We start from the raw sequence: 22,973 nt of genomic DNA on the forward strand, positions 1-22,973 counted from the left end.
CAGAGAGTCAGGAGTAACCCCTGAGCATCACCAGGTATGGTATAAAACAAAAAAGTAGCTAGTGGGCCAGGGAGTTGGCACTGGGTAAGGCACAGGCAAGGGCTGCCTCTGACTCTGTCCCAGTAGCATGAGGTAGTTTGAGCATTACTGGGGGCAGTGCTGGAGGCCCAGGCCTGCAGAGTGTGACCCCAATGGTCCCCAGCACTGAGGGCCCAAAGAGCACTTCATCCTCAGGGCCTCAAATGGAACTACCAGCATGGCTGGCCAAGAATTACTGGGAATGGCCCCAAGCCCCTTTCAGCATTGCTTGGGAGCCCCCCCCCCCCCCAAATAAAGGTGTTTGATTTTTTTTTTTCATTTTTTGTTTGTGGGTGGACTGTACTCAGCAGTGCTCAGGGCTTACTCCCGACTCTGCTCAGGGATCACTCCCGGCAGGACTCAGGGGACCATCTGCAGTGTTGGGGATGCCCCAGGCCAGCTGTGTGCAAGGCAAGCACCCTGACCACTCTACTCTCTCCAGTCCAATGACCCCAGGCTTTTGATCTCTGCAGGTAAGTAACTCCATGAGCTGGACCAGGCTGGCACAGGAACTCAGAAGCTGTGTGGAAGGCGGGTAGGCAGCACTGGGTGCCAGGGGGACAGACCCAACTTGGTGGACCCTGTGGCTACCCAGGAGGAATGCTGGGGTACAGCCCCGCAGAACAGGAGGCTGGGGGGGAGAAGGTGGCCTGGCCTGGACCATTGTTTTCTGAGGAGGAGGCACTTCAGAATTCTGGTGGGGAGCCGGCCGGGGTAGGGGTGCGGGCAGGGCCCCCTGCTTGCTACATTTGTTTCCTCTGTGAGGCTCATTTGTGAGCTGAGAACAGCCCACGGCTTGTTTATCTGGGCCCTGGCACCGTGCCTGGCACCAAGCGGGCACTGGCGCATGCTCTTGACTTTTGTATTATTCCCCCAGTGGGCCTATGTCTTTCGTGTGTGTGTTTACCGAGCGAGACTGTCGCAGCTGACGGGGAGGGGACCCGGCCAGCGGAGGCTGCCCACGTGTGTGGGCGAGAACAATGCCTTCCTTCTGCGCCCCCCACATGCAGACACGTGTACACGCTTGGCCTTGAGGGGGGTCACACCCGCCGTGTTCAGGGGCTGGTCTGAGCTCTGTGCCCCCTAGGGTGTGCAGGGGACCCCAGAAGGTGCAGGGGATTGAAACAGGGACAGCGAGCAGCAGGTGCGGGCATTAACCCCTGTACTGACCCTCAGCCAACGTCATCCACTGGCCCAGGCCCTGCTGAGCGCTGAGTGCACAGCAGCCAGGCACCCGGCTCGCCAACGGCTTCATCCCTGCTCCCGCACCGCGCGGGTCCCACCCATTCCCTCGTGCCACCCGCCTTACCCTGGTAGGCCATGCACGTCTCGATGACGTCCAGGGTGGGCTCGTCCTCGCACAGGTCATAGGGCATGTTCCCGTCGGAGTTCACGGCCAGCAGGTCGGCGCCGCTGCAGAGAGAGGCTGGTGTGAGGCCAGGTGGAAATGGAGGGGTTCCGCTGTGCACCCCCACCTAGGGCAGTGGTTTGGGGAGGGGGCAGGAGAGGAGCAGTCTCTGCAGACCCCGGGCAGGCAGGCATGGAGGCTACACGTGTCGAATGACACCCGCCTGATCTAAGCCCCCTGTGCACATCATCTTACTTAATCCTCATCACAGTCTTCTGGGCAGGGGGTGGGAGGGTACCACCTGCTCAAGGGGTGGAAATAAAAGTCACAGAGCTGGCAGGGGAAGTGGGGGAAGGTCAAGACTCAAGCTAGAGGGCTGGAGCGACAGCACAGCGAGTAGGGCATTTGCCTTGCACACGGCCAACCCAGGTTCGATTCCCAGCATCCCATGTGGTCACCTTTGCACCGCCAGGAGTAATTCCTGAGTGCAGAGCCAGGAGTAACCCCTGTGCATCAGCTGGGTGTGACCCAGAAAGAAAGAAAAAAAAAAGACTCAAACCAGGAAGCTGGAGTGATAGCCTTGCACACAGCTGACTTGGGTTCAATCTCAGGCATCCCAGAGGGTCCCCTGAGCCCCACCAGGAGTGATCCCTGAGCAAAAAGCTCAAGGAGTAAGCCCAGGGCACTGCTGAGTGTGGCCTAATAACAGAAAAAAAATGAAACAGAAAGATTCCAGCCTGGGTCTCCCTTAAGCCACCCTGTGCTCCGATTCAGTCTCTGCGGGTGGCAAGGAGCACCCTTGTCTGAGCACTCTTGTTTGTCCTCTACTTCCTGTCCGAGTCCCAGCCCAAAAGGCTGATGGCCTGAGCAGGGCGGACTGCGGGAGCTCCCCGGCAGACTCTGTCCTTTGAGTCAGCGGCCCCCACACTGGCAGCAAATCACCCGAGAACCCTTGAACTAAAACGCAGCTTCCACCCTTCAACTCCAGACCTCCCATCAGTCCCAGGGGCCAGGGCCAGAGTGACGGCTTCTAGCTAACCCCGCACACCCCATGATCCAACACAGATCAGCACGGGCACCCGCTGAACTGGGTTAGCAGCGTGTCCTCTTCCTCTCCGCGCCATCACAGACCGGGCTGCGGCCATCAGATGACTCTAGTAGACAGGGCCACCCTTAGGTGCTCACCAGAGGTGTGGGCATGTGCCACTGGGCAATCCTTGAGCCCGACAGTCCTCCACTGCCAGCTCCTCTGTGTCCTTAGGGAGGAGAATCCACCTCTCAGGCCAGGCCAGCCGGACCATCACCTTCTTCTCTCCCATCCTACCTCCTTCACCGTCAAAGGTTCCTGCTCTTGGCCCCTCTGCTGGTGTCCCTGCACTAAGATACAGGCCTTGGCCCCCAGAAGCCCAGCCCACAGCCTATCTCAGCTCCTTTCCTGCCTGAGTTCTGATTTTGCAACTGAGTGGCAAGTGCCTGCCCTAGGTCTAGGGCATGAGAAAGACAAGGATGGAGCCCCGAGATGGGGAGATGAAAGAGCAGGGTGAGGGGAGAGGAGGAGAGAGGCCGAGGCCGAGAGGGACCCAGAAGTGCACCGGAGAGGAAAGAGTGACCGGGAGAAAGAGAGAGAGAAGAAAGGGAAAGGGAACCTGGAGAAACCGAGGTGGTGGGGTGGGAGGAGGTGCTTCTGGGGGCGCAGGGGCACGTACTACTGAACGAGGATTTTCACCAGGTTGATGTGCCCGCAGGTGGCGGCGGCGTGCAGGGGTGTCCACAGCTCATTGTCCTTGGCATTCACGTTGGCACCGTGGGAAAGGAGCAGCTTGACGATCTCCTCAAAGTTGTCAATGCAGCACTGTCAGGGAGACGCATGCGGGGTCAGCGGGGAAGCCGGACGGGTGGGGTTGGAGTCCATGACCTCTGTGCTGTGTGACCTTGGATAAGCCCCCCCAACCTCTCTGGGCCTGTTTCCCATGAGTCAGTTCATGCTACAGAGAGAACAATGAGATTCATACCAGAAGACGCAGCAGGGAGGAGCAGGGGTGGGGTAGCCAGTGTAGGGGCCCCACCAGGTTCAACCTCCTCAGTGCAGCGGGGTGGCGGGGGGGGGCACAGAGCGAGTGACAGTCAGAGGAGCAGCACAATCTGACCTGCTTTAAAGATTGGGGGGTCGGGGGGGTAAGCAGTGGGGTTATAGTACAGAGCGCTGGCCTTGCATGCAGCCTGCCCCGGTTCCATCCCTGGCACCCCAGATGGTCCCGGGAGCCCTGCCACGACTGATCTCTGGGCACAGCGTCAGGAGTAGGGACTGAGCGCAGTTGGGTGTAACCCCCAAACAGCAAAAGATTAAAAATCGGGGTAGGGGTGGAGAGCTAGTGCAGCAGGCAAGGTATTTGCTTTGCAGGCTGCAGACCTGGACCCAGACCTTCACCAGGAAGAGTCTGCGTGGGGGTGCCCTGCCCATCCCCTCCAGAAGTCCATCTACCCGGACACAGCGTCTTCATCCATCCATCCATCCATGCATTCATCCATCCACTTTTCAGAAATCCCTCCCTGTCTACAATAGAGAACCGATGGCAAATGGGACTCTACTCAGTGAAAATCGATGTTGAAAACACACGTTTGAAGATGATGGGGGCTTGGCCTCCGGAGTGACCCTCAGCCGGGAGAAGTGAGTGGCTGCCTGCAGGCGGAAGGCAGGGGGCACTTACAGGGTGGGGGACGGGGGTTCATGGCCCCAGGGTGGGTGTGGGGGTCAAGGATGGGACCCCTTCCCCCAACTCCCGCCCTCATCTCCAGCGGATCAGGGAGCCCAGAGCCAAGAGGCCATGAAGGAAGGGAGTAGCCACTGCACAGAAGGTGCTAGAGACACAGTGTTCCTTCCGTGCCAGTTGGTCTGGGAAGGCGCGTCTGAGCCGCATCATTTCAGAAGCGATGGCCTAGAGCGGGGGACAGAGCTCCGGGCGCTGCTTCAGATCAGGGATTCCCGCCATAGCAGGGCAAGGCCGACAGAGGGCACCAAAGGCACCGCTGCGGCCGGGAAAAGGGGGGGGTGGGCAGGGGGCGCATCTTTGGGACCCGGGTCTGCAGCCCAGCCTCTGGGCTCCAGAGTTCCCTTGCAGGCTACAGGAAACAGGAGGAGGTTGGGAGGAGGCGGCCTGTTAAAGGGGGGTGGGGCGGGGTGGAAGGGGGATGGTGCATCCAGAACTGCAAGAAAGAGAGCCCATACCAGGGCTGAGCAGGGCAGGGGGTGAGGGGTCGGAGTGGGGTGGGGAGGGGGTGCAAGGCTGCACGTGGTGGTTGTCCTGAGTGCGCTGGCCTTGATCCCCGCACTGCACGTGGCATGGGGGAAACCACTCGCACCCCCACACCCCGGGGATCACCTCCGCCACTGTCCTGCCCTGCCCCCGTCTCACTAACTGCCCTTCCCCTGCTGCTCCACGTTTACCCAGCATGCAGTGGTGTCCACTGAGCCACCCACATGCTTCTGAGGGAGGGTGCTCTCCGAAGAGGGCTCCCAGGCTGTGTCCAGCCATTAGTGACCCCCATAGGCCTGGAGCCTGCAGGTACCACCTCCCCCAGGCCAGCTGCTGATGCTCTCCTGGAGTTCAGGGGGGCACGCTAACTCCTCAGATGTTTCCAAGGTACCTAGTCACCAGACTGCCCAGTGCAGATACACAGAACAGCCTTTCATCATGGGACACTGGCCTTGAGACAGGACTGTTCTTGAGCCTCAGTTTCCCCAGCTGACTGGGGCAATAGGGCGTCAGGGGTGCCGAGGATCAGGTGACACTTAAGTGAGGCTCTGCAGTCGTGGGCCCTTGAGCCATGCCCTCTCCTGGGACTCTGGGAGGGCTTGATGAGAGCATCTAGCAGCCCTCACTGCCCGGCCAGGCAGACCCTTGCTATTCCTCTTTTACTGAAGACAGTGAGGCGCAGAGAGCTTATGTAACCCCTCCAAGGTCACACAGCTAGGACGCACGGCTGTCTGAAGGAGCCAGCAGCTGCAAAGGCACGCAAGGAGTCACGGGGCTGGTGGCAGACGGTGGGGACTTGCCCCTGGGGCTAGTCTTGGTCCATCCCTTTCCGCCCTCTTAGAGAGAAGGGCAGGCTCTCGCCAGCCAGGCCTCTGACAGCCGAGCCTCATGCCAGCCGTGCTGCAATCAAGTCCATCTACCAGGACTGTATCTTCGTTCATTCATTCATTCATTCATTCATCCATCTATCCCTCCATTCGTCCTTTTATCCATTCATCGAACTATCCACCCATCCCCCATTCATCCATCCACCAATTCACCCATCTATCCATGCAGTAATCCACCCACCCACCCATCCATCCATCTGTCCATCCATCCATCCATCCATCCATCCATCCAGTGCCTTCGTTTGTGAAGCCAGCATGTACCTACTGAGCATCTGTGTGCCAGGGTGGTAAAGGTGCCAGCATGGGGCTGGACCACAAGCAGGAGCTGGTCTCTGCCCTTGTGCGGCTCATAGACTGTGGCACGGGCGAAATCCACGGCATGCTGGTGCCCATGGCTAACTCAGCAGGAAAGAACAGGCACAGGACGGCACAGCTCAGGCCCTCACTCTTGTCGGGGGCTAACCTGTGTTCACCAGAAGTGAGATGGAAAGAAGGTGTGTGTGTGTGTGTGTGTGTGTATGTGTGTGTGTGTAAGGAACCCCCAAGTGAAGAGAGCAGAGAACCAGGCTCCACAGCTCCTGGCACCCAGGCGTGAAGGAAAGACCCCCATGTGTGCACAGAGATTCCTGGCGGTGTCTCCACAGTTGTGCAGATGCTGACCTGGGGTGGGGGCAGAATGGGATGGGGGGGCTGGTGAGGAGACAGTGGCAGCATCAAGGAAAGAGATGACAGCTACAGGGGCTGGAGTGATAGCACAGCAGGGAGGTGTTTGCCTTGCACGGGGCCGACCCGGGTTCGATTCCCAGCATTTCATATAGTTCCCTGAGCAGATTCCTGAGTGCAGAGCCAGAAGTAACCCCTGTGCATTGCTGGGTGTGAACCAAAAAGCAAAAAATAAATAAATAAATAAAAAGAGATGACAGCTACTGCCCTCCCTGGCCAGTGGGGTTTGGACCCACCAAGCTGCCCTGGGGAGAAGGTGAGCTCTAGCAGCACATGGCTCATGGCCACCCCCCACAGTCCCACAAGCCCCCTGCTGTTGGCCTTGGTCACTGGGTGGGTGTGAGCATGCTTTACTCTGCCGTGACAATGACGCACCTACCAACTCACTCTGCAGGCCAGGACCTTTCCTATACACATGAGCATGTGTGAGGTGTGTATGCGTGTGAGTGTGTGTGAATATGTGTACACGCATGTGTGACACTGTGTATGTGTGTGAGAATTTGAGTGCATGTGTGTGCATGAGTGTGTGAGCCTGTGTATGTGTGTGAAGTTATGTGAGCAAATGTGTGTGAGCAATATGAGAGTGTGTCTGTGTGTGTGTCTGTGTATGTATGTGTGCATGAGTACGTGCCCTTGTCTGTATATGTGTGTGCACGAGTGTGTGCGCCTGTGTATGTATATGAATGTGAAGGTGTATATGTGTGTGTGAGTGAGAGGGTGTGCATGCCTGTATATGTGTGCGTGTGTGTGTGTGTGAGCAAGTGCGAGGGTGTGTATGAGTGTGTGTGCCTGTGAATGAGTGTGAAGCTGTGTATGTGTGGGTGAGCAAGTGTGACAGTGTATGTGTGTACATGCGCATGCACCAGTGTGTGTGTGTGTGTGTGTGTGTGTGTGTGTGTGTGTGGTGTGCTGTGCTGTATGCTCAGGCCCACTGGGCTTTGTGGTTGTGTTTGTGAGAGAGTCACACGTCCTGGAGGCAGATGGGCCCCTCTGTCAGAGCTCCCAACCCCCTATTCCCCCCACCCCCTCAACCCCCGTCCTGCCTCCCTGTGGGCTCTGGGCAGGCAAAAGCTGGGCGAGTGACACCTGTTCATAGGGGGAGCAGGGAGCCCCCCCGCCCTGACCCGGCCTTACCTGATGCAGGGCTGTGAGTCCATCCTCATTGCATAAGTCGGGGCTGACCTTATTCTTCAGGAAGTAGCGCACTGCAACAGAGGAGACGGGGCTGAGAATGCGAGCAGCGGCCCCTGTCCCCCCGGCCCAAGGCCCACAGTGGTTCCGATCCCCCTGCCATGGGCGCACAGGGAGCAGCCACATTCTCTGTCCGTCTTCCTGTGCTGGGATCAAGCCCCCACAGCACACCTGTAGGGCAGGCGCCCCACTGCCGAGCTACAAGCCCAGCGCCAGACCTCCCTGCATTTTACAGATGAGGACACAGGGACACAGTACAGGCACGTGTGGAGCGGGAGGTCCCAGAGCCCGGCGGTGCCCCTGTGTGTTTGGGGAAGGATCAGCGTGGGGGGTGGGGGGTGGTCGGACACCTGTGCGCAGGCGCTGGGCTAAGCCGGTTCCCCTAGTCACTTCGAGGTGGGTGTGCTCACCAACTGACCCACCCACCAGGCAGCCTCAGGGAGACACGTCCCCACTTGGCCATCTGTGGGACAAGGTGAGGGATCAGTGAGGGGAGTTGCGTCTGCCACGTGGTTTGGCCGTGAGCTGATAGTGGGGTTGCTATCAGCAACGTGGCTGGGCCCTGCCTGGGTGATGGTCAGTCCACAGGGGACTTCTGAGCCTGGAGAGGGAGTAGAGGGGCTGTAATATCCAAGAAGGGGAGACTGAGAAGGGGTGTGGCTGCGGCGAAGCCAGACAATCCCCCACAGCCCCCCGTGCTGTGGGAAGGGACAGGAGTGGCTCTGAGGCTCTGAACCAGTGGGGACCCCACCGCCACATCCAGCTATGAGGACTTTGTGCACTTGAATATAAAACGTCAAAGCGTCATTTCCACACTCTGGCCCTATCTCAGGCACATAACGGCCACACATGGCTGCCATACTGGAACATGCAGAAATAACACGTTTCAGGGCATGCCGAGAGTTCTGTGGGACAGCACTGCTTTGGGTCATTACAAATGAAAATTAGCCCCATCACAAGCCCCACCATCACCACCACCACTGTGGCACCCCACTACTCTGGGAACAAAGGACCAAGCACTCAGGATGGCAAGATGAGATCTGTGTAATGTGACCTCAGCTGGCAGGACTCCTCATGGAGAGTTCCCGGGGGTGCCTTTCCCATCCCCATGGAGAGAGACTGGCACGCCCACTCAGCTGAGACCATCAGCTCCACACCCTCCTCCCCAGCCTCATTTCTTGAACTCTAAACATCTTCCATATCAGCAACAGTCACCACACTTTTCTGGCCTCTGCTTTTGCATAGCCTGTTCCCATTACCTGGAAAACACTCATTCAACCAAGCATCTGACCACATCTGCACGCATCTACTCATCCAGCAAGCCTCCAGAACTATCATCTATGGTTCATTTATCACAGTATCTACCCAACACTATTCACTGCACATACGCCCAGCCATCCTCCCTCCCTCCCTTCCCTTCCCCTCCACTTTCTCCCTCACTTCTTTCTCTTCCTTCCTTCCCTTCCTTTTTCCTTCCCTTCCTTCCTCATTCCCTCCCTTCCCCCATCTCTTCCCTCCTCCCTTCCTTTCTTCCTCCATTCCTTCCATCTACTATCCATCAATACATACTTTCTCTCTTCCATCATCCACTATCCATCCATCCACCCAACCATCTATCCATCCATCCATTTGCCCACCATCCTGCTAGCCACCATCATCTCTGATACAAACACACTAGCCTTGCTCTGCATCCCGTAAGTTTTAGCCCAATCTCTACACATAATTACATAACTGTTTGCATAATTATGAGCATCAGGTCGCTCTGCCCACTGGACACGAAGCTCTGAGACTGAGGGACAGTGGCGTGGGACCAACTGCTCTTTCTCTAAATCCTGGCACATGGCAAATCCTCAAACCCTTCCAGGACTGCTACTGAATCCTGAGTTGCTCACTCAGTCCTGGGACAGAAGCTCTCCCACCTCTGAGCCCAGCAGACCCACCTCATGCACACACCTCGGGTTGGCACTGCATGGGTGACATGGTGACTGCCCCCAGCCACTGGGCCACGTGAGGGGGTGACGACAAAGTCACTGATCACCTGGTCCAACCTTTTTTTTTTTGCTTTTTGGGGTCACACCCGGCAATGCTCAGGGGTTACTCCTGGTTCATGCACTCAGGAACTACTCCTGGCTGTGCTCAGGGGACCACATGGGATGCTGGGATTTGAACCAGGGTCGGGCCGCGTGCAAGGCAAATGTCGTACCCGCTGGGCTATCACCCCAGCCCTGGTCCAACCTCTTGACGGGCTGGGAGCGACCGGGGCCTGGCACCCGGCCTTGGGGAGAGCAGACGGGCCAGGAGGAGTTTCTAGAAGAGGCTGCACACGTGCTGCGAGGGTGGGTGGCGAACAAGGCTTCCCATCCAGGAGCTACTCCGAGGCTCGGAGAAACTAAGCACCAGCTGCCAAAGGCAGCATTTGTGTGCGGTAATTATTAGGGTGTTCTCCGGGCTGTGTGGGAGCCGAAGACAAGTAATTACTCCGAAGCCCGGCGGTTATTTTCAGCCCGCGAGGTGGGACAAATCAGACCCAACCCCCGGAAGCCCTTAAGACTCCTAAGCTGGGACCCTCCGCAGCCCCAGCCCCCTGCTCTGGCCACGAGGCCCAGGCCTGGCTCTGCGCATGCTCACTAGCATGCAGCCCCTTCGGTGACCACAGCACGTGACCAGGCACCGTTGCCTCTGGGCTCTGGCGAGACAAGGGCTTCGTCCATCGGCAGGGCCTCCTCCCAGGGCCCACCTGGGTCTGGGCAGAACCACTTCCTTCCCAGGTGTCACCAACAGCCAGTGAGCAAAGTGCAGACCCCAGCCTGGCGGGGCCAAGCGGAGGAGCTGGGACTTGACGAGTCCAACCCTCCTCCCGCGGGCAGGCATGGGAAAGAGCAGGGCAGGGGCCCTGCGGAGAGCCAGCAGTGGGTGCAGGGTGACCAGAGCATGCAGAGCCACTGACTCCAGCTTCCGGAAGCATCCGAGATGCTGGAACCCCAGGCCGAGCCGCCTCCCCGCAGACAGAGGGGTGTCCGGCTGGACCACAGCAGGCCGGATGCACACTGGACAGTCAAGCTTTCCAGGGCCCTTCGGGGCATCCGTGCAGTTCCCTCCACTGCCGGCTCGGAGCTCTGCCCTGCTCCCACAATGCTCTGGGAGAGAGGCTCAGCATCCCACCGTGACCTGGCTCGGGGCTCCCGGGCCACGCCTGGCAGGCGGGCTGTTCGCACGCACCCGGTCTTACCCGGGTCCTTTAGATGCAGCCCATGACAAAGCGGTTCCGACGGCGGGTGTGGGGCCTACACGTCGGCGGAAGGCCTCACTCCCAGGCCCCCTGCGCAAGAGGCTCGCAGAGCTTCAAGATCCTGGGCCACGTGACCCCGCCCACAAGCCACCCAAGTCGGGGGGGGGGGGGTCCCGTGGAACCACGCATGCGCAGCGTGCAGTGGGGTGTGCGCCCGGGTCAGAAACTGGTTTAGGGGGCTTCCAGGGCCGAACTGGAATTCAGGGAGCACAAAGCTATTGAGGGCCCCACTCCCCGGTCCCGCTGGGTGTGCCCTCCGCCAGGGCTGCTCCAGCCAGGCTCCTCCTGAGAGGGCCTCTGCTTCTTCATCGGGTGGTAATTTGGAACCCTCCCCTCTCTGCCGTGGCTGTAAAATGGGGGTCACCACTGTGTTTCAGCAGGACAGTGCTCGGGAGTGACTATGGACACTGTTTTTTTTACATTATTATTATTTTAAATAGTAAGGCACCATGATTTACAGAGTAGGGTCACTTCTCCTGTTTTCATCCATGTCCATACCTGGCTCTATATTCAGGGATCGCTTCTGGCAGGGCTGGGGGGACGGTATGCAATGCTAGGGATGGAACTCAGGTCAGCTGCCCGCAAGGCAAGTGTCTTATTCAGTGTACTGCAGCCCCCGGCCTCTGGTCACTCCCTTCAAGAAGGAAGACAGCACCCTGCTGAGCCCCGGCCTGGCCTTGCCCTGTGCCCAGCTCCAGGATGTTCTACTGTCATCCGGTTTCTCTCTGGAGGGCAAGGAAGGGCAGGGAGAGTTGGGATACATCTGTTGGAGCACCGGGACTAGCCCTGGCTCTGGACCCAGGGGACCATGCTGGTGCTGGGGACAGACCGTGCCAGTGCTAGGGCAAGAACCAGGCTCAGTCTCCTGCAAGGCAAGTGCCTAAATCCCTGTACTATCTCTCCGCCCCACTCCACCCCGTTGGAGCTCCAGGGCTAGCCCTGGCTCTGTGCTCAGGGGACCGTGCTGGTGCTAGGGACAGACCGTGCCAGTGCTGGGGGCAGAACCAGGCTCCGTCTCCTGCAAGGCAAGTGCCTAAACCCCTGTACTATCTCTCTGCCCGCAGCCACCCCCACCCCTCGCCCCAGCTCTCTTTTATTTGAACTGATTGGTTACTTTTGCAACATTGGGTATCAAACCCAGGGCTCGGCACATACAAGGCAAACGCCCCTCCCCTGAGCCATCCCCTCTTGCCTACGCCCCCCCACCCTGCGCTCCCCACCTGTTGGAGGCAGAGACCGTCTTCCCCCAGGGGGTGCCAGGCACCTGCTGGGCCACTGTGCAGCCAGAGTGAAGCCATGCCCTCCCTGCCAGCCACTCTCCCATGGGCAGGACCCCCGTCCATGGCACAGAGGGGGCCCCCTCCTCTCCTGCACTCCCCTCTGGCACCAGCCCCGCCGCTCCGCCCACACCTCCCCGGCAATCTGGCTGGAATCTGGGCCAAGCGAGGCCATCTGGTCGGCTCCGACTCCAGCTGCAGCGAGTGAGGCTGTGGCTCGGCAGGAAGCTGGGACGGCTGTCTTCGTGGGGAGCAGCCACCACCCACAAGTTTGTGTTTTCTTTGCCCTCTGGCCCACCTGGAAACCGTCACTGATGCGGGTTCATAGGTGTGGTCCCTGCTGTTACTCTACTGCCCCCTGGTGGTGGGTAACCTTTGGGTCTCTACCTCTGGGGGCGAGGGTGGGGACCCTGTGGGGACCATGGCCCCTTGACCGGGCACTTGCACAGTCATGAGGGTGGGAAGCCCGCTGGGCAAGCCCTCTGGTCCCCTTCAACGGGGTAACCTGCAATGAGGCCTCCATGTGCTGTCCCGTCCACCCCTTATCATCCAATCAGCCCAGCCCCAGCCTCACTCTCGGACCCCGAAGAAACGCTCTGCTCATTTCTTAAAACAGGACAAGGGGGCTCTGGAGTGATAGCACAACAGGCAAGGCGTTTGCCTTGCACACGGCTGATCCCTGTTCAATCCCCACCATCCCATGTAATCCCCCAAGCACTGCCAGGAGTAATTCCTGAGTACAGAACCAGGAGCAATCCATGAGCATCAGTGGGTGTGACCCCAAAATAAAAATAAAATCTTAACATTAAAAACAAAACAAAAGACAAGGGTCTGGAGAGACAGGCAGTCTAAGACATGTGCTTCGCATGTGTTCCACCCAAATGCAATCTCTAGCACCACATATGATCTGCTGAGCACTACCAGAAGTGATCCCCAGGGCACAGAACCTGGAACCAGCCCTGAGCACAGCCAGGTGTGAGCAAAGGAAAGGAAAAAAAGGAAAGAAATATAAAACTGGGCCAGGAGGGGGCGCAAAGGGCTGGCACTCACAGTTTGCATGCAGGAGCCCTGGGTTTGCTCCCCAGTACTGCATGGTCTCCCAGCACCTTGAGGAGTTGATCCCAGAACTGACTCGAGCACTGTTTGGGGCTGGAACCATAGCACAGTGGATAGAGAGCTTACCTTGCACACAGCTGACCCAGGTTCAATCCCCAGGGCTGAACATATGTTGCCCCCTGAGCACCACCAGGAGTGATTCCTGAGTGCAGAGTCAGAAGTAAGCCCTGTTTTCCTCTCCAATGAAAAATATCAAGCACTGTCTACCCATCCACCAAACCACAAGAACTCATTATTCTGGTTGTAAGAATTATGAACAGACTGCTACTATCGCCCCGGTTTTCAGATGGGAAAACTGAGGCTCCAGCTCCAATGTGGCACGTGACTGGGCATGTGAAGCTGGATCTGTGACAGAGGTGGGACACATAATTCGCTCCATTCAAACTGCTCAGCAAGGACCCCCGAAAGCAGTGCAAGGTGGACAGAGAGAGTGAAGAGAGCTCAGAGAGGACAAAAGCCCCTGCCCCAGGCCTCGCTTCTAGACACTGGGGATCAGGAAGCTGAAACAAGAGGCCTGAGGGCCCAAAGGTATCTCTGAGAGTCCTCTGAGCCCGAGCGGGGCCATTCCTGGAGGTGCCGGGTGTCTACTCCTTGCTCTTTTCTCAGTGCTCGGGGTCACTCTGGCAGTGTTGGGCTCTGGGATCCTGCCTCCAAAGTCAGTGCTCTGCCCATGGAGCACCCTCTCAATGCCAGCTCCTCTGGGCCCCGGTTCTCAGGACCTGCTCCCTGTGTCCAGTAGCCTCGCTCCACCGCTGGGCTCCAGCCACTTCTGGGAAGAGCCTACTCAACCCCCACCTTCCACCTGCATGACCAGGGACCCTGTAGCCTGCTCACCCCAGTGCCTTTGCTCTGCCCTTCTCCTCTTGCCCACCGTAGGGCGCCGCCAGGGCTGCAGCCATCTTGCCCTCTCTGCCAAGAATACTGCCGGGGGTGGGGGGCAGTGTCCTCAGAAAGCCGCCCCCTTGATTCTGCTTTACACGGAGGTTGACCCTGGTCTCCAAGGCACTGTACTTCCCAAACCACCCCCATGCAAGTCAAACCTTCCACCTACCATGGCTCCTCCCAGGAGCGAAAGAGCCAGAAATAGTTGCTGTCAGGGCACCCGGTCGCCTGGGGCAGGGCTGGGGACGCAGGCTGCTCTAGGGGTTGCTCTGCAGGGCCTGGGGACGCCTGTCCAGCAGTCAGACAGGCTCCTGGGCAAAGACTCAGCTGTGGGACTTGGTGAGGTGGGGCAGGCAAGGAGGACCCGGGCTTGCCTCCAAGGCCCAGCACCAAGCCCAGGCGCCACCCCGAGAGCCTTGCTCCAGCCCCGCAGGAGAGTCAGATGGTAACCCTTGGTGCTGGGGCTGTGAGGGTCTCGGAAACAAACCCCTATGCATTTCAGGAGGGATGGGAAATGGGAGCCAACCTGGCTGTTCCTCCAAGAGCAAATACGGAGTCACTGTGTGTCCCAGCGCCTGTCCCCCTACATATAGTATGAGTTGCCGCTGCACCTTGGGGACACGCTCTGACTAAGGCCTTGGCAGAACCTGGCATCACGGTGCAAATGCCAATGAGTGTGAAGGACTGCAGAACTCTAGAGAGAACAGCGACCACCGCCAGGCTGTTGGGCGAACTGTGATCTAGGGGATGTGTCATGGACCAACGGGCTGCCGGACAATGTCTTCAAGGGGAACCAGCACAAAGGTTTGCACAGAAGCTCCCAGGCGAGCATGGAGAGAGAGCATAGTTATTCCCGGGCAGAAACAAAGCGATGTCCACCACTGGGGAACAAGGCTCCGTGCCCACAGTGGGACGCTCTTGGGCCCCTTGCAGGAATGAGGTGCCTGCGACAGCTGGACTCGCCCCGGAAAACACCTCCCAGAGTGAGGGAAGGAAGCCGGACACCGAGGCCACAGCCTGTAAGATATCACTCCAGTGAAACATCCAGGAGACGCAGCCACAAAGAGAAAAGCCGGGTGGCTGCCAGGGGCTGGGGGAGAGGGCCTGGCACGTGGCATTCCTCTGGGATGTTCTGGAATGAGAGGGGGGACAGATGCACAACCTTGTCAATAGGCCAACAGTGACAAATTACACACGGAAAATGGTGAATCTAATGATATGCAGATTCTGTCTCAATTCAAAACAACGGAGGAGGAGGAAGAGGAGGAGGAGGAAGAAGAAGAAGAAGGGCAAAGAGAAGGAGCAGAGAAGGAACAGAAATGGGGAGAAGAGGAGGGGAAAGAGGTGGAGGAGGAGAAGGAGGAGAGAGGCAGCAGCTGCAAGCCCAGGACCCCACCAGCTGGTGTCCCCTGAGGTCAGTGCAGTGTCTGTTCTCCCTATCACCACGTCTGCAGAGCCCAGCGCCACACTCACACAAGGCATCTGTCCTCTCCATCCCCATCACAGCACCCAGCACATGGAGTCTGGTCCTCTCCATCCCCCATCACAGGACCCAGCTCATGCCATCTGTCCTCTCCATCCCCATCACAGCACCCAGTGCCACACTTGCACGTGGCAGATGCTCCAGACTCATCTCCTGAAGGAGAGCAGGAGCCCACAAAGACTGGGGCTGAGTGAGGGACTCTGGTCACTCAGCCACCCTAGTCCTGCATGATCCTGCATGATCCCGTCTCACGGAAGGGAGCAGGAGGGAACTCAGCCTGAGCGAAGTGAGGCGTTCTGGCCACTCAACCCTCCTGGTCCTGCATGATCTGGGCTCTACAGATTTACTCCTGTGGGCCTCCCCAGCGTCCACAGACCCTCTCGGGACCCCTTGCACCCCCTCTCTCAGATCTCCTGGCTTTTCAGGGTGCTCCCCCACCCATCCTCCTTTCTCCATCTTCACCTCCATTCACCTTGTTAACTTCCTCTGCCAGGCCTCCACAGCCCCCACAGGTCGGACCAGGGACGCTTCTTCTCCCTTCTCTAGTTCCCCACTCTCCTACGCCTGCCAAAAAAAAAAAAAAACCGATCCAGGACCCTGATGTACCATATATGGATGCCTGTGTCTTTACTATCCTATCACACCAGCTGCGGAGAGTGGGCGAGTCAAAGACTGTGAGGGGGGCCAGAGGAGGCCTCTGTGATGCCCACACAGCAAATGCCCGCCCGGCCTCCTCCCCGCCCAGCTCAAGCAGGGCCGGCATTGCTGGGCTACTCCATGCTTCTCCATCTGGACCACAAAGTGCAAATCCATACCTGCAAATCTTTTTATCTGGAGTATTCAGTAAGAGCTCTCAAGAAGGGGCTGGAGTGATAGCACAGCGGGTAGGGCGTTTGCCTTGCACGCAGCCAACATTGCCGACACAGGTTCGATTCCCAGCATCCCATATGGTCCCCTGAGCACCGCCAGTAGCAATTCCTGAGTGCATGAGCCAGGAGTAACCCCCGAGCATCGCCAAGTGTGACCCAAAAAGCAAAAAAAAAATGTGTATAAGATCCATAAAGAGAAAAATCACAAAACTGACAGATTAGCTCAGAGAAAGAAAGAAAAAATGAAAGAAAAAAAGAAATAGGAAGGAAGGAATAGAAGGAAGGAAGGAATAGAAGGAAGGAAGGAAAAAGAAGGAAAAGGAGAGAGAAAAAAGAAACAAAGAAAAAGAAAGAAAAAGAGGAAAGAAGGAAGAGGAAGAAAGAAAGAAAGAAAGAAAGACAGGAAGGAAGGAAGGAAGGAAGGAAGGAAGGAAGGAAGGAAAAAAGGGAGAGAGAAAGAAAGAAGGAAAGAAAGAAAGAAAGAAAGAAAGAAAGAAAGGAAAGAAAGAAAGAAAGAAAGACAGGAAGGAAGGAAGGAAGGAAGGAAGGAAGGAAAAAAGGAAGAGAGAGAAAGAAAGAAGGAAAGAAAGAAAGAAAGAAAGAGAGAAAGGAAGGAAGGAAGGAAAAAAGGAAGAGAGAAAGAAAGAAAGAAAGAAAGAAAAAGAAAGAAAGGAAGAAAAGATATTCTGTGTTCATAACTCGGGAATAAATGTCTGTTCTCCCCAGCTGGGCCTCCAGCATTCATGTAACCCAATGACAAGCACAACCCGTGATTTTATTCATATCAACAAGCTGACTCAGAGGCAAAGGATCCAGGAGAGTCAAAATCGTATTGAAGGAGAACAAAGTTGGAGGAATGATGCTAAGCAGCTTCAAAAGATAACCTAGAGCTGGCGAGAGTGTAGCAGGGAAGGAATGGTCGCACATGTAGTCAACATGGGCTTGGTCTCTGGCATAGCATGTGGTGCCAGCAGGAGTGATTCCCTAAACATAAAGTCAGGAATAACCTCTGAGCACCACTTGGGGTACTCCAACATCCCCCCCCCACAAAAAAAATCCAAATTTTAAAATAAATCTACAATCATCAAGACAGAGTGGTATTGATGAAAGAATAGATGGGCCAACAGAACAGAGACCAGAACAGACCCACAGAATTATGGCCAGCTCTCATCTGTTATTGGTGGGAATGCAGAATGGATGGGGACTTTTGGTCGCATAAAGTCTTACCATACCTACCAGCACATATATTGTGCTCCTTGGCATTTACCCAAAGGAGCTGAAAACTACACACACACACACACACACACACACACACACACACACACACACACACACAGAGAGAGAGAGAGAGAGAGAGAGAGAGAGAGAGAGAGAGAGAGAGAGAGCCCGCATATGATTGTTTATAGCAGCTTTATTCACGATCGCCTAAAGGAAGCAAGCATTATGTCATTTTGCTGGTGAATGGGTAAACTGTGATACATCCAGAGAACAAAACATTATTTGGCCCAAAAAAGCCATGAGTGATCGGGTCATGAAAAGAAATCGGAGGCTTTTAAATGGATATCACCAGGAGAAAGAAGGCAGTGTGCAAAAGCTCCCTCGGACATGATTTCAACTCTATGGCATCCTGGAAAAGACAAAAACTCTGGGGACAGTGAAAGACTGCATCGCGCTAGGAGACGGGAGGGATGAACAGGCAGAGCATGGAGGGTTTCTAAAGCATGGAGATACCCTGATGTGCTGTCGGACACTGTGGTGGTGGACACACATGTTCCATCCATGTGCATGACCTGTAATGTAAGCTGTGGGCTCTGGGAGATTCTGAGGTGTGAATAGGACAAGGAGGTATCATTCCAGTGCTAAAAGGTTTGCCCTCCTCTGGGGAGGGGGGCGTTGCTGAGAGCATTGGGAGGGGGGCTGAACCTAAGGGCAGGGAGGGGCTGCATGGGCAATCCATTTCCGTGTGATTCTACAACCCCGCTAAAAAGGAAATAAACAAACTGGCAAGAAAGCAGGCCTGGGGATGTACAAAGGAAGCTCAAGTTAATCCTCTTGAAAAATGCACATTTCTGAAACGTGGAGGAGGGGAGAGGAATTGCGTCCTGGTGAATCAGGCGCAAACGTTTGTGTATGAGGCCTCATTCCTTCAACACAACGCAGAGAAAACACGATTTCTCCACCAAAGCTGCAAAGACTGGCGTTCGTGGACCCCGCCGGCTCTCCCTCTCCCTCACCCCTCCCTTCCTCTCTGCCATCCCTCCTCCCAACACAGAGACCTCTTGCCTCCCCTCGCCTCCTGCTCCCCATGCATAAGGGTCTTATTTCAGGGGGTCCAGGCAAGGTACTGCTGGTCAAAAACAGGGCCCTGAAACTTCCCTTCCCATGCATGAACACTGAGTCAGGTTCCAGTTCGTCCCTAACTCAATTCCAGAATCCTCTGCCCACACTTCGCCTGCAAGCACAGGACTGATGGCGGGCAGCCCAGCCAGGCCACGGGGGAGCTCTCCAAGGTACCCACTTCCTGTCTCCATGCTCCCTGCGGCTCTTCCTAAGGCCCTAAGGCCCTGCAGTTCTGCCACCCCGCCCCCTCCCTCTCTCTTCCATCCTCTTTCCACTGATCTCTCCTCGACTTTTTTTTTTTTTAAAATAGCTCAATTATTTCCTATCTCCAGGCAAATAATAGAATTAGTCCTGGCCCTCCAGATAGGTGCCGTACTCATAAACACTGAAGCGGCTTCAAGGCCCCTCATCCTAATCTCTAAAGCTACTGCATCATTTCCGAGTGGGAAGCACTAGGCGAAAGCATCCTGCGCCCCGGCTACAGTTAATCCTCACAAGGACCCTTGACTCGGGGGCTAAGCTCTCAGTAGAGAGCTGTCGATGGTTTGTTCTCGCTCACACAGCTAATGCTGACACTCAACCCGAGTTTGGTTGATTTCTGAACAACTGACACATGGGGTTTATCAGGAACCTAAGGTTCTCACCCAGATGTACCAGGAATAAAACCCATTTCTGGGTCGGGGAGGTAGTACAGTGGTTAGGGTCCGTGTTTATCACCCGACCCATGTTCCCGTCCTGCTACCACATGGTTCCCCCCACCCCCCAGCATCAGCAGGGGCAACCCTAGAAGCCCCCACCTACTGCATCAGCAGGGGCAACTCTAGAGGCCCCCACCTACCCCTTCCCAGAACCACCGGATTTGCCTGCCATGTATCCATGGCACCACAAGGGCCCAAGCAGCACCACATCCTCAGGCTCTTGTATTGAACCAATGGCCTCATTGGCCAAGAGTCGCTGGTGGGGTCTCGGGACCGTCTGTGAATCCATCTCCCCCCCCCCCCCCCCCGCTCCATCCACCACGCTTCCCTGGTCCTGGGCTGCTGCCCCCTAAGCCTCTCTTCCCCACCCCCAGGTCTGCCTACCCCACTCTCAGTTTTGGTTTCTCCAAAAGATGCGGGTGTTTTTTTTTTTTTTTTGCTTTTCTTCCCCAGGCTGTGTTACAGGGACCAGGTAGACATCTTACTCTGGACTTTCAACTTGCCTGGCCGAGAAAAGAAGAACTCTGACAGTGTTCAAGGTGATGGGGAAAGAAAAACCAAAGTCAAGAACGAGAGCTTCCCTATCAATGGAAAGGCAAAAAGAACATTCACAAAAGCCACACAATGAAAGCAATGGCATCGACATGATAAACACCCCCCAAGCAGGAGACGGGGTGCCCCCACAGCCAGCCCTTAGAATTAAGAACAAATAAAATGCTGTCTCCTCTCCGAAAGCCATGACGATTTGGCTGTCGACAAGAAAGGAAATTCGACTGTGCACTGCTTATAAGAGACAGCTCCTAACAAAATAACAGGGTGGCTAAAAATAAAAGGGGCGCTCAAATATAAAATGGGCAACGGCAAACACAAAGAAAGCGGGGGCGGCAACCTTGTGAGGATGCGGATGGGGGATTTGCGGCAGAGAGAGGAGGTGAGGGGCTGGATGAGCGGAGAGAGACTTCAGGACCGAATCAGACACTCCGACACGGAGGCAGCGGGCGGGCGTGCGGCCACTCAGGGCTAGAGCTGCTGGGGTGGAGAGAATGGAGTCACGATCAGAAGCAGACCTTCGAAATTGCATAATCGGTAAAGTGAAATGCAAATCTCTGTCTGCCTGAGGCAGAATCACCATTTTACCCCTCTGGGGAAATTCCACATGCACACACGCTAAAGAAAAGTTGCGGAAGGTGACTGAGGTCTGTGGCTGGAAGTGGCTAGTTTGTGGCCAGTACACCTCTCCACCGTTTACAAGAGAGAAATATGGAAGTGACCCAAATTATCCAAACAACTGGAGACGGGTTATGTAAATATGGAATATTCTTATAATGGAACATTCTGCAGCTGGCATCTCTGAAGAGTTTTCAATGACTGGGGCGGGTTGATGGGCAACGCTTGATATATAACGGATAATGGGGTGGGAAATGGGGACTTGAGGCAATGCATTTGTGCCATCTGAATGGGAAGGAAAAATACTTGCCCTACATCTTCTTCCTATCTGAAAAAAAAAAAACTTCAGATATGAATGGGGGCTGCCAGGGACTGGGTATGCTGGGTATGCTGGGTAGGGTGCTTGCCTTGCATTCCGCCAGCCTGGGTTCTATTCCCAATATCCCAGAGCACCGCCAGGAATAATTCCTGAGTGCAGAGCCAGGAGTGGCAGCAGAGCACTGCAGAGTGTGACCACAAAACAAAAGCAAAACAAACCAGAATCTCTAAAGCCAAAAAGAGCATGCTAGCCACCCGACACCCTGAAGGAGGCGCTAGAGCTGCGATTCCTGTGGGCAGAAAGCATAACAGCACTGGTCAGACCTTTGTCCCCTAGAAGGGATCTCCTATATTTGGCCCACGTCCTAATTACAAACTACGAATTAAGTTTTGAGGGCCAGGGAGATGGCTCAGGGGCCTGAGCAGTCTGTGTGAAGCCCTGAGTATATTTCCTAGTCCCCCAGGGTCCCCTGAGTGCCACCAGGATGGCCATAGCATGGCTTGGCAGAACATTGAACAATCTGGGCTGGTTGGCTGAGAAATGGAGGGAGTAGTCCTCAGCCCCCTCCCCTGCCTCCCCCAAGGGCCCCTTCCAAAGCACTGCTTGGGATTCCCCCTCAAAAGCAGGAAAAAAAAGGAATGGTTTCAATATTTTTAAATGGTTGCAGGGGAAATCGAAGCAGAACAGTATTTCATAACACCTGAAACTAATACAAAGGCCAAGGACCCATTTCTGTAAGACAGTGCTAACTCAGAACCCCTGCACAGCTTCTATATCCTGCCCGTCTGCTTCCTGTCACAGTGACCCACGTGGCCCACACGCCAACCACAGCCCTCACCTGGCCCCAGACAGGAAATGTTTAATGCAGTGTTAGCAAGAGGGCACTAGCCTTGGGCAAGGCACTTACTTGCCTTGCATGTGGCCAAACCCAGGTGGAGTCCTGGCACGGATGAGGGTTCCCTGGGCACCACCAGGGGTCACTCCTGAGCACTTCCGGATGTGACCCAAACCCCACACACCCACCCACTCCTGGTAAGTTTGCTGGTTCTTGTGGGGTGGGGGGAGGGGGGAGAACGGCGTGTGTTTCAGCTAACGGAGCTTGTTGAAAATCACAGTCAGCTCCTCCCATTAAAGTGCAGGATCTAAGCAAGGCACAGGGGCAAGGGAGGAAGAAAGAAAGGAGGGTCCTGAGTGGGGGTGTTGGGGGCGGGGCGGGCCCAGCTTCCTCTTCTGCACAGATGAGAACCCACAGCCTCCATCCCTCACCTTCCTCCCCACTGCCGCCCCCGCCCCCACCCCACCTCAACCCCGTCTTCCTCCCACAGCGGCGGAGGCTTCCTGTCAAGTGCGTGACCTTCTGAAACCTGTGTGATGGGGCTGCAGCTGCAGAAAGGAGGGTATTTTTATCCAGACCCTGCTTCCTGCCCGGGGGGTTGGCTTTGTCATTTCTGATACAAATGGCAGAAACTCGGAACAGACGGAAACTGATAAGAGACTCGGGCCCCTTGATGCAGAGAGCAGCGGTGGCCGTCTCCCGGGTGGGCCACGGGCCTGGCCCCTGACCTGCACACTGTCCCCTCTGGCCACGCTCTCCTGTGATGTCCAGCTCCCCCTCTTCGACAGTTCACACGGTGACCGGAGCAGCTGATGGGCAAAGGGGACCCGACAGTGTCACTGGTGGCAGGAAATGGAAAAGTCATTCTCTTATCAGAGAGGGGAGGGCGGGAGTCACAGGCTTTCCAGAATGTCTGGACCTGGCGAGGTGCGGCTTGTGGCGGGTCAAGCCGCTGCTGGAAGCGGGGTTCAGGGAGGGATTTGGGAGATGCAGTCTGGTAAGGTCAGACCTGGGGTTTTGGCAGAGGCGGGGGAGGGGGTGGTGATTCTCTGCTGATGAAGCTGGCAGGTCCTCGAGCTTCCTGTCCCAGACCCTAGCCAGACGTGGGGACAGAGCCCAGACACAGGGGCCAATGCTTCTACCTCCTGGGCACTTGCTGTGGGACTGGTGCCAGCAGGGGCGACCAGCCAGGGAACAGGGGGCCTCCAGGATCAGTT

At 56.3% G+C, this 22,973-nt stretch overlaps 1 protein-coding gene across 3 annotated transcripts in view; it reads right to left on the minus strand.

The window, feature by feature from the left end:
- PPP1R16B (protein phosphatase 1 regulatory subunit 16B) overlaps positions 1-22,973 on the minus strand; it is a 104,890-nt gene that overhangs the window by 9,919 nt on the left and 71,998 nt on the right. For all 3 annotated transcript variants that reach the window (XM_056121319.1, XM_056121318.1, XM_056121320.1), the window contains exons 3-5: positions 7,425-7,495; positions 3,133-3,278; positions 1,388-1,491 (exon numbers count right to left, since the gene is read on the minus strand). In XM_056121319.1, the coding sequence (XP_055977294.1) occupies positions 1,388-1,491; positions 3,133-3,278; positions 7,425-7,495 (321 nt within the window). The remainder of the gene's footprint in view (positions 1-1,387; positions 1,492-3,132; positions 3,279-7,424; positions 7,496-22,973) is intronic.

This window comes from Sorex fumeus, unplaced genomic scaffold (genome assembly GCF_029834395.1).
Source record: "Sorex fumeus unplaced genomic scaffold, SorFum_2.1 ptg000044l, whole genome shotgun sequence".
NCBI lineage: Eukaryota > Metazoa > Chordata > Mammalia > Eulipotyphla > Soricidae > Sorex > Sorex fumeus.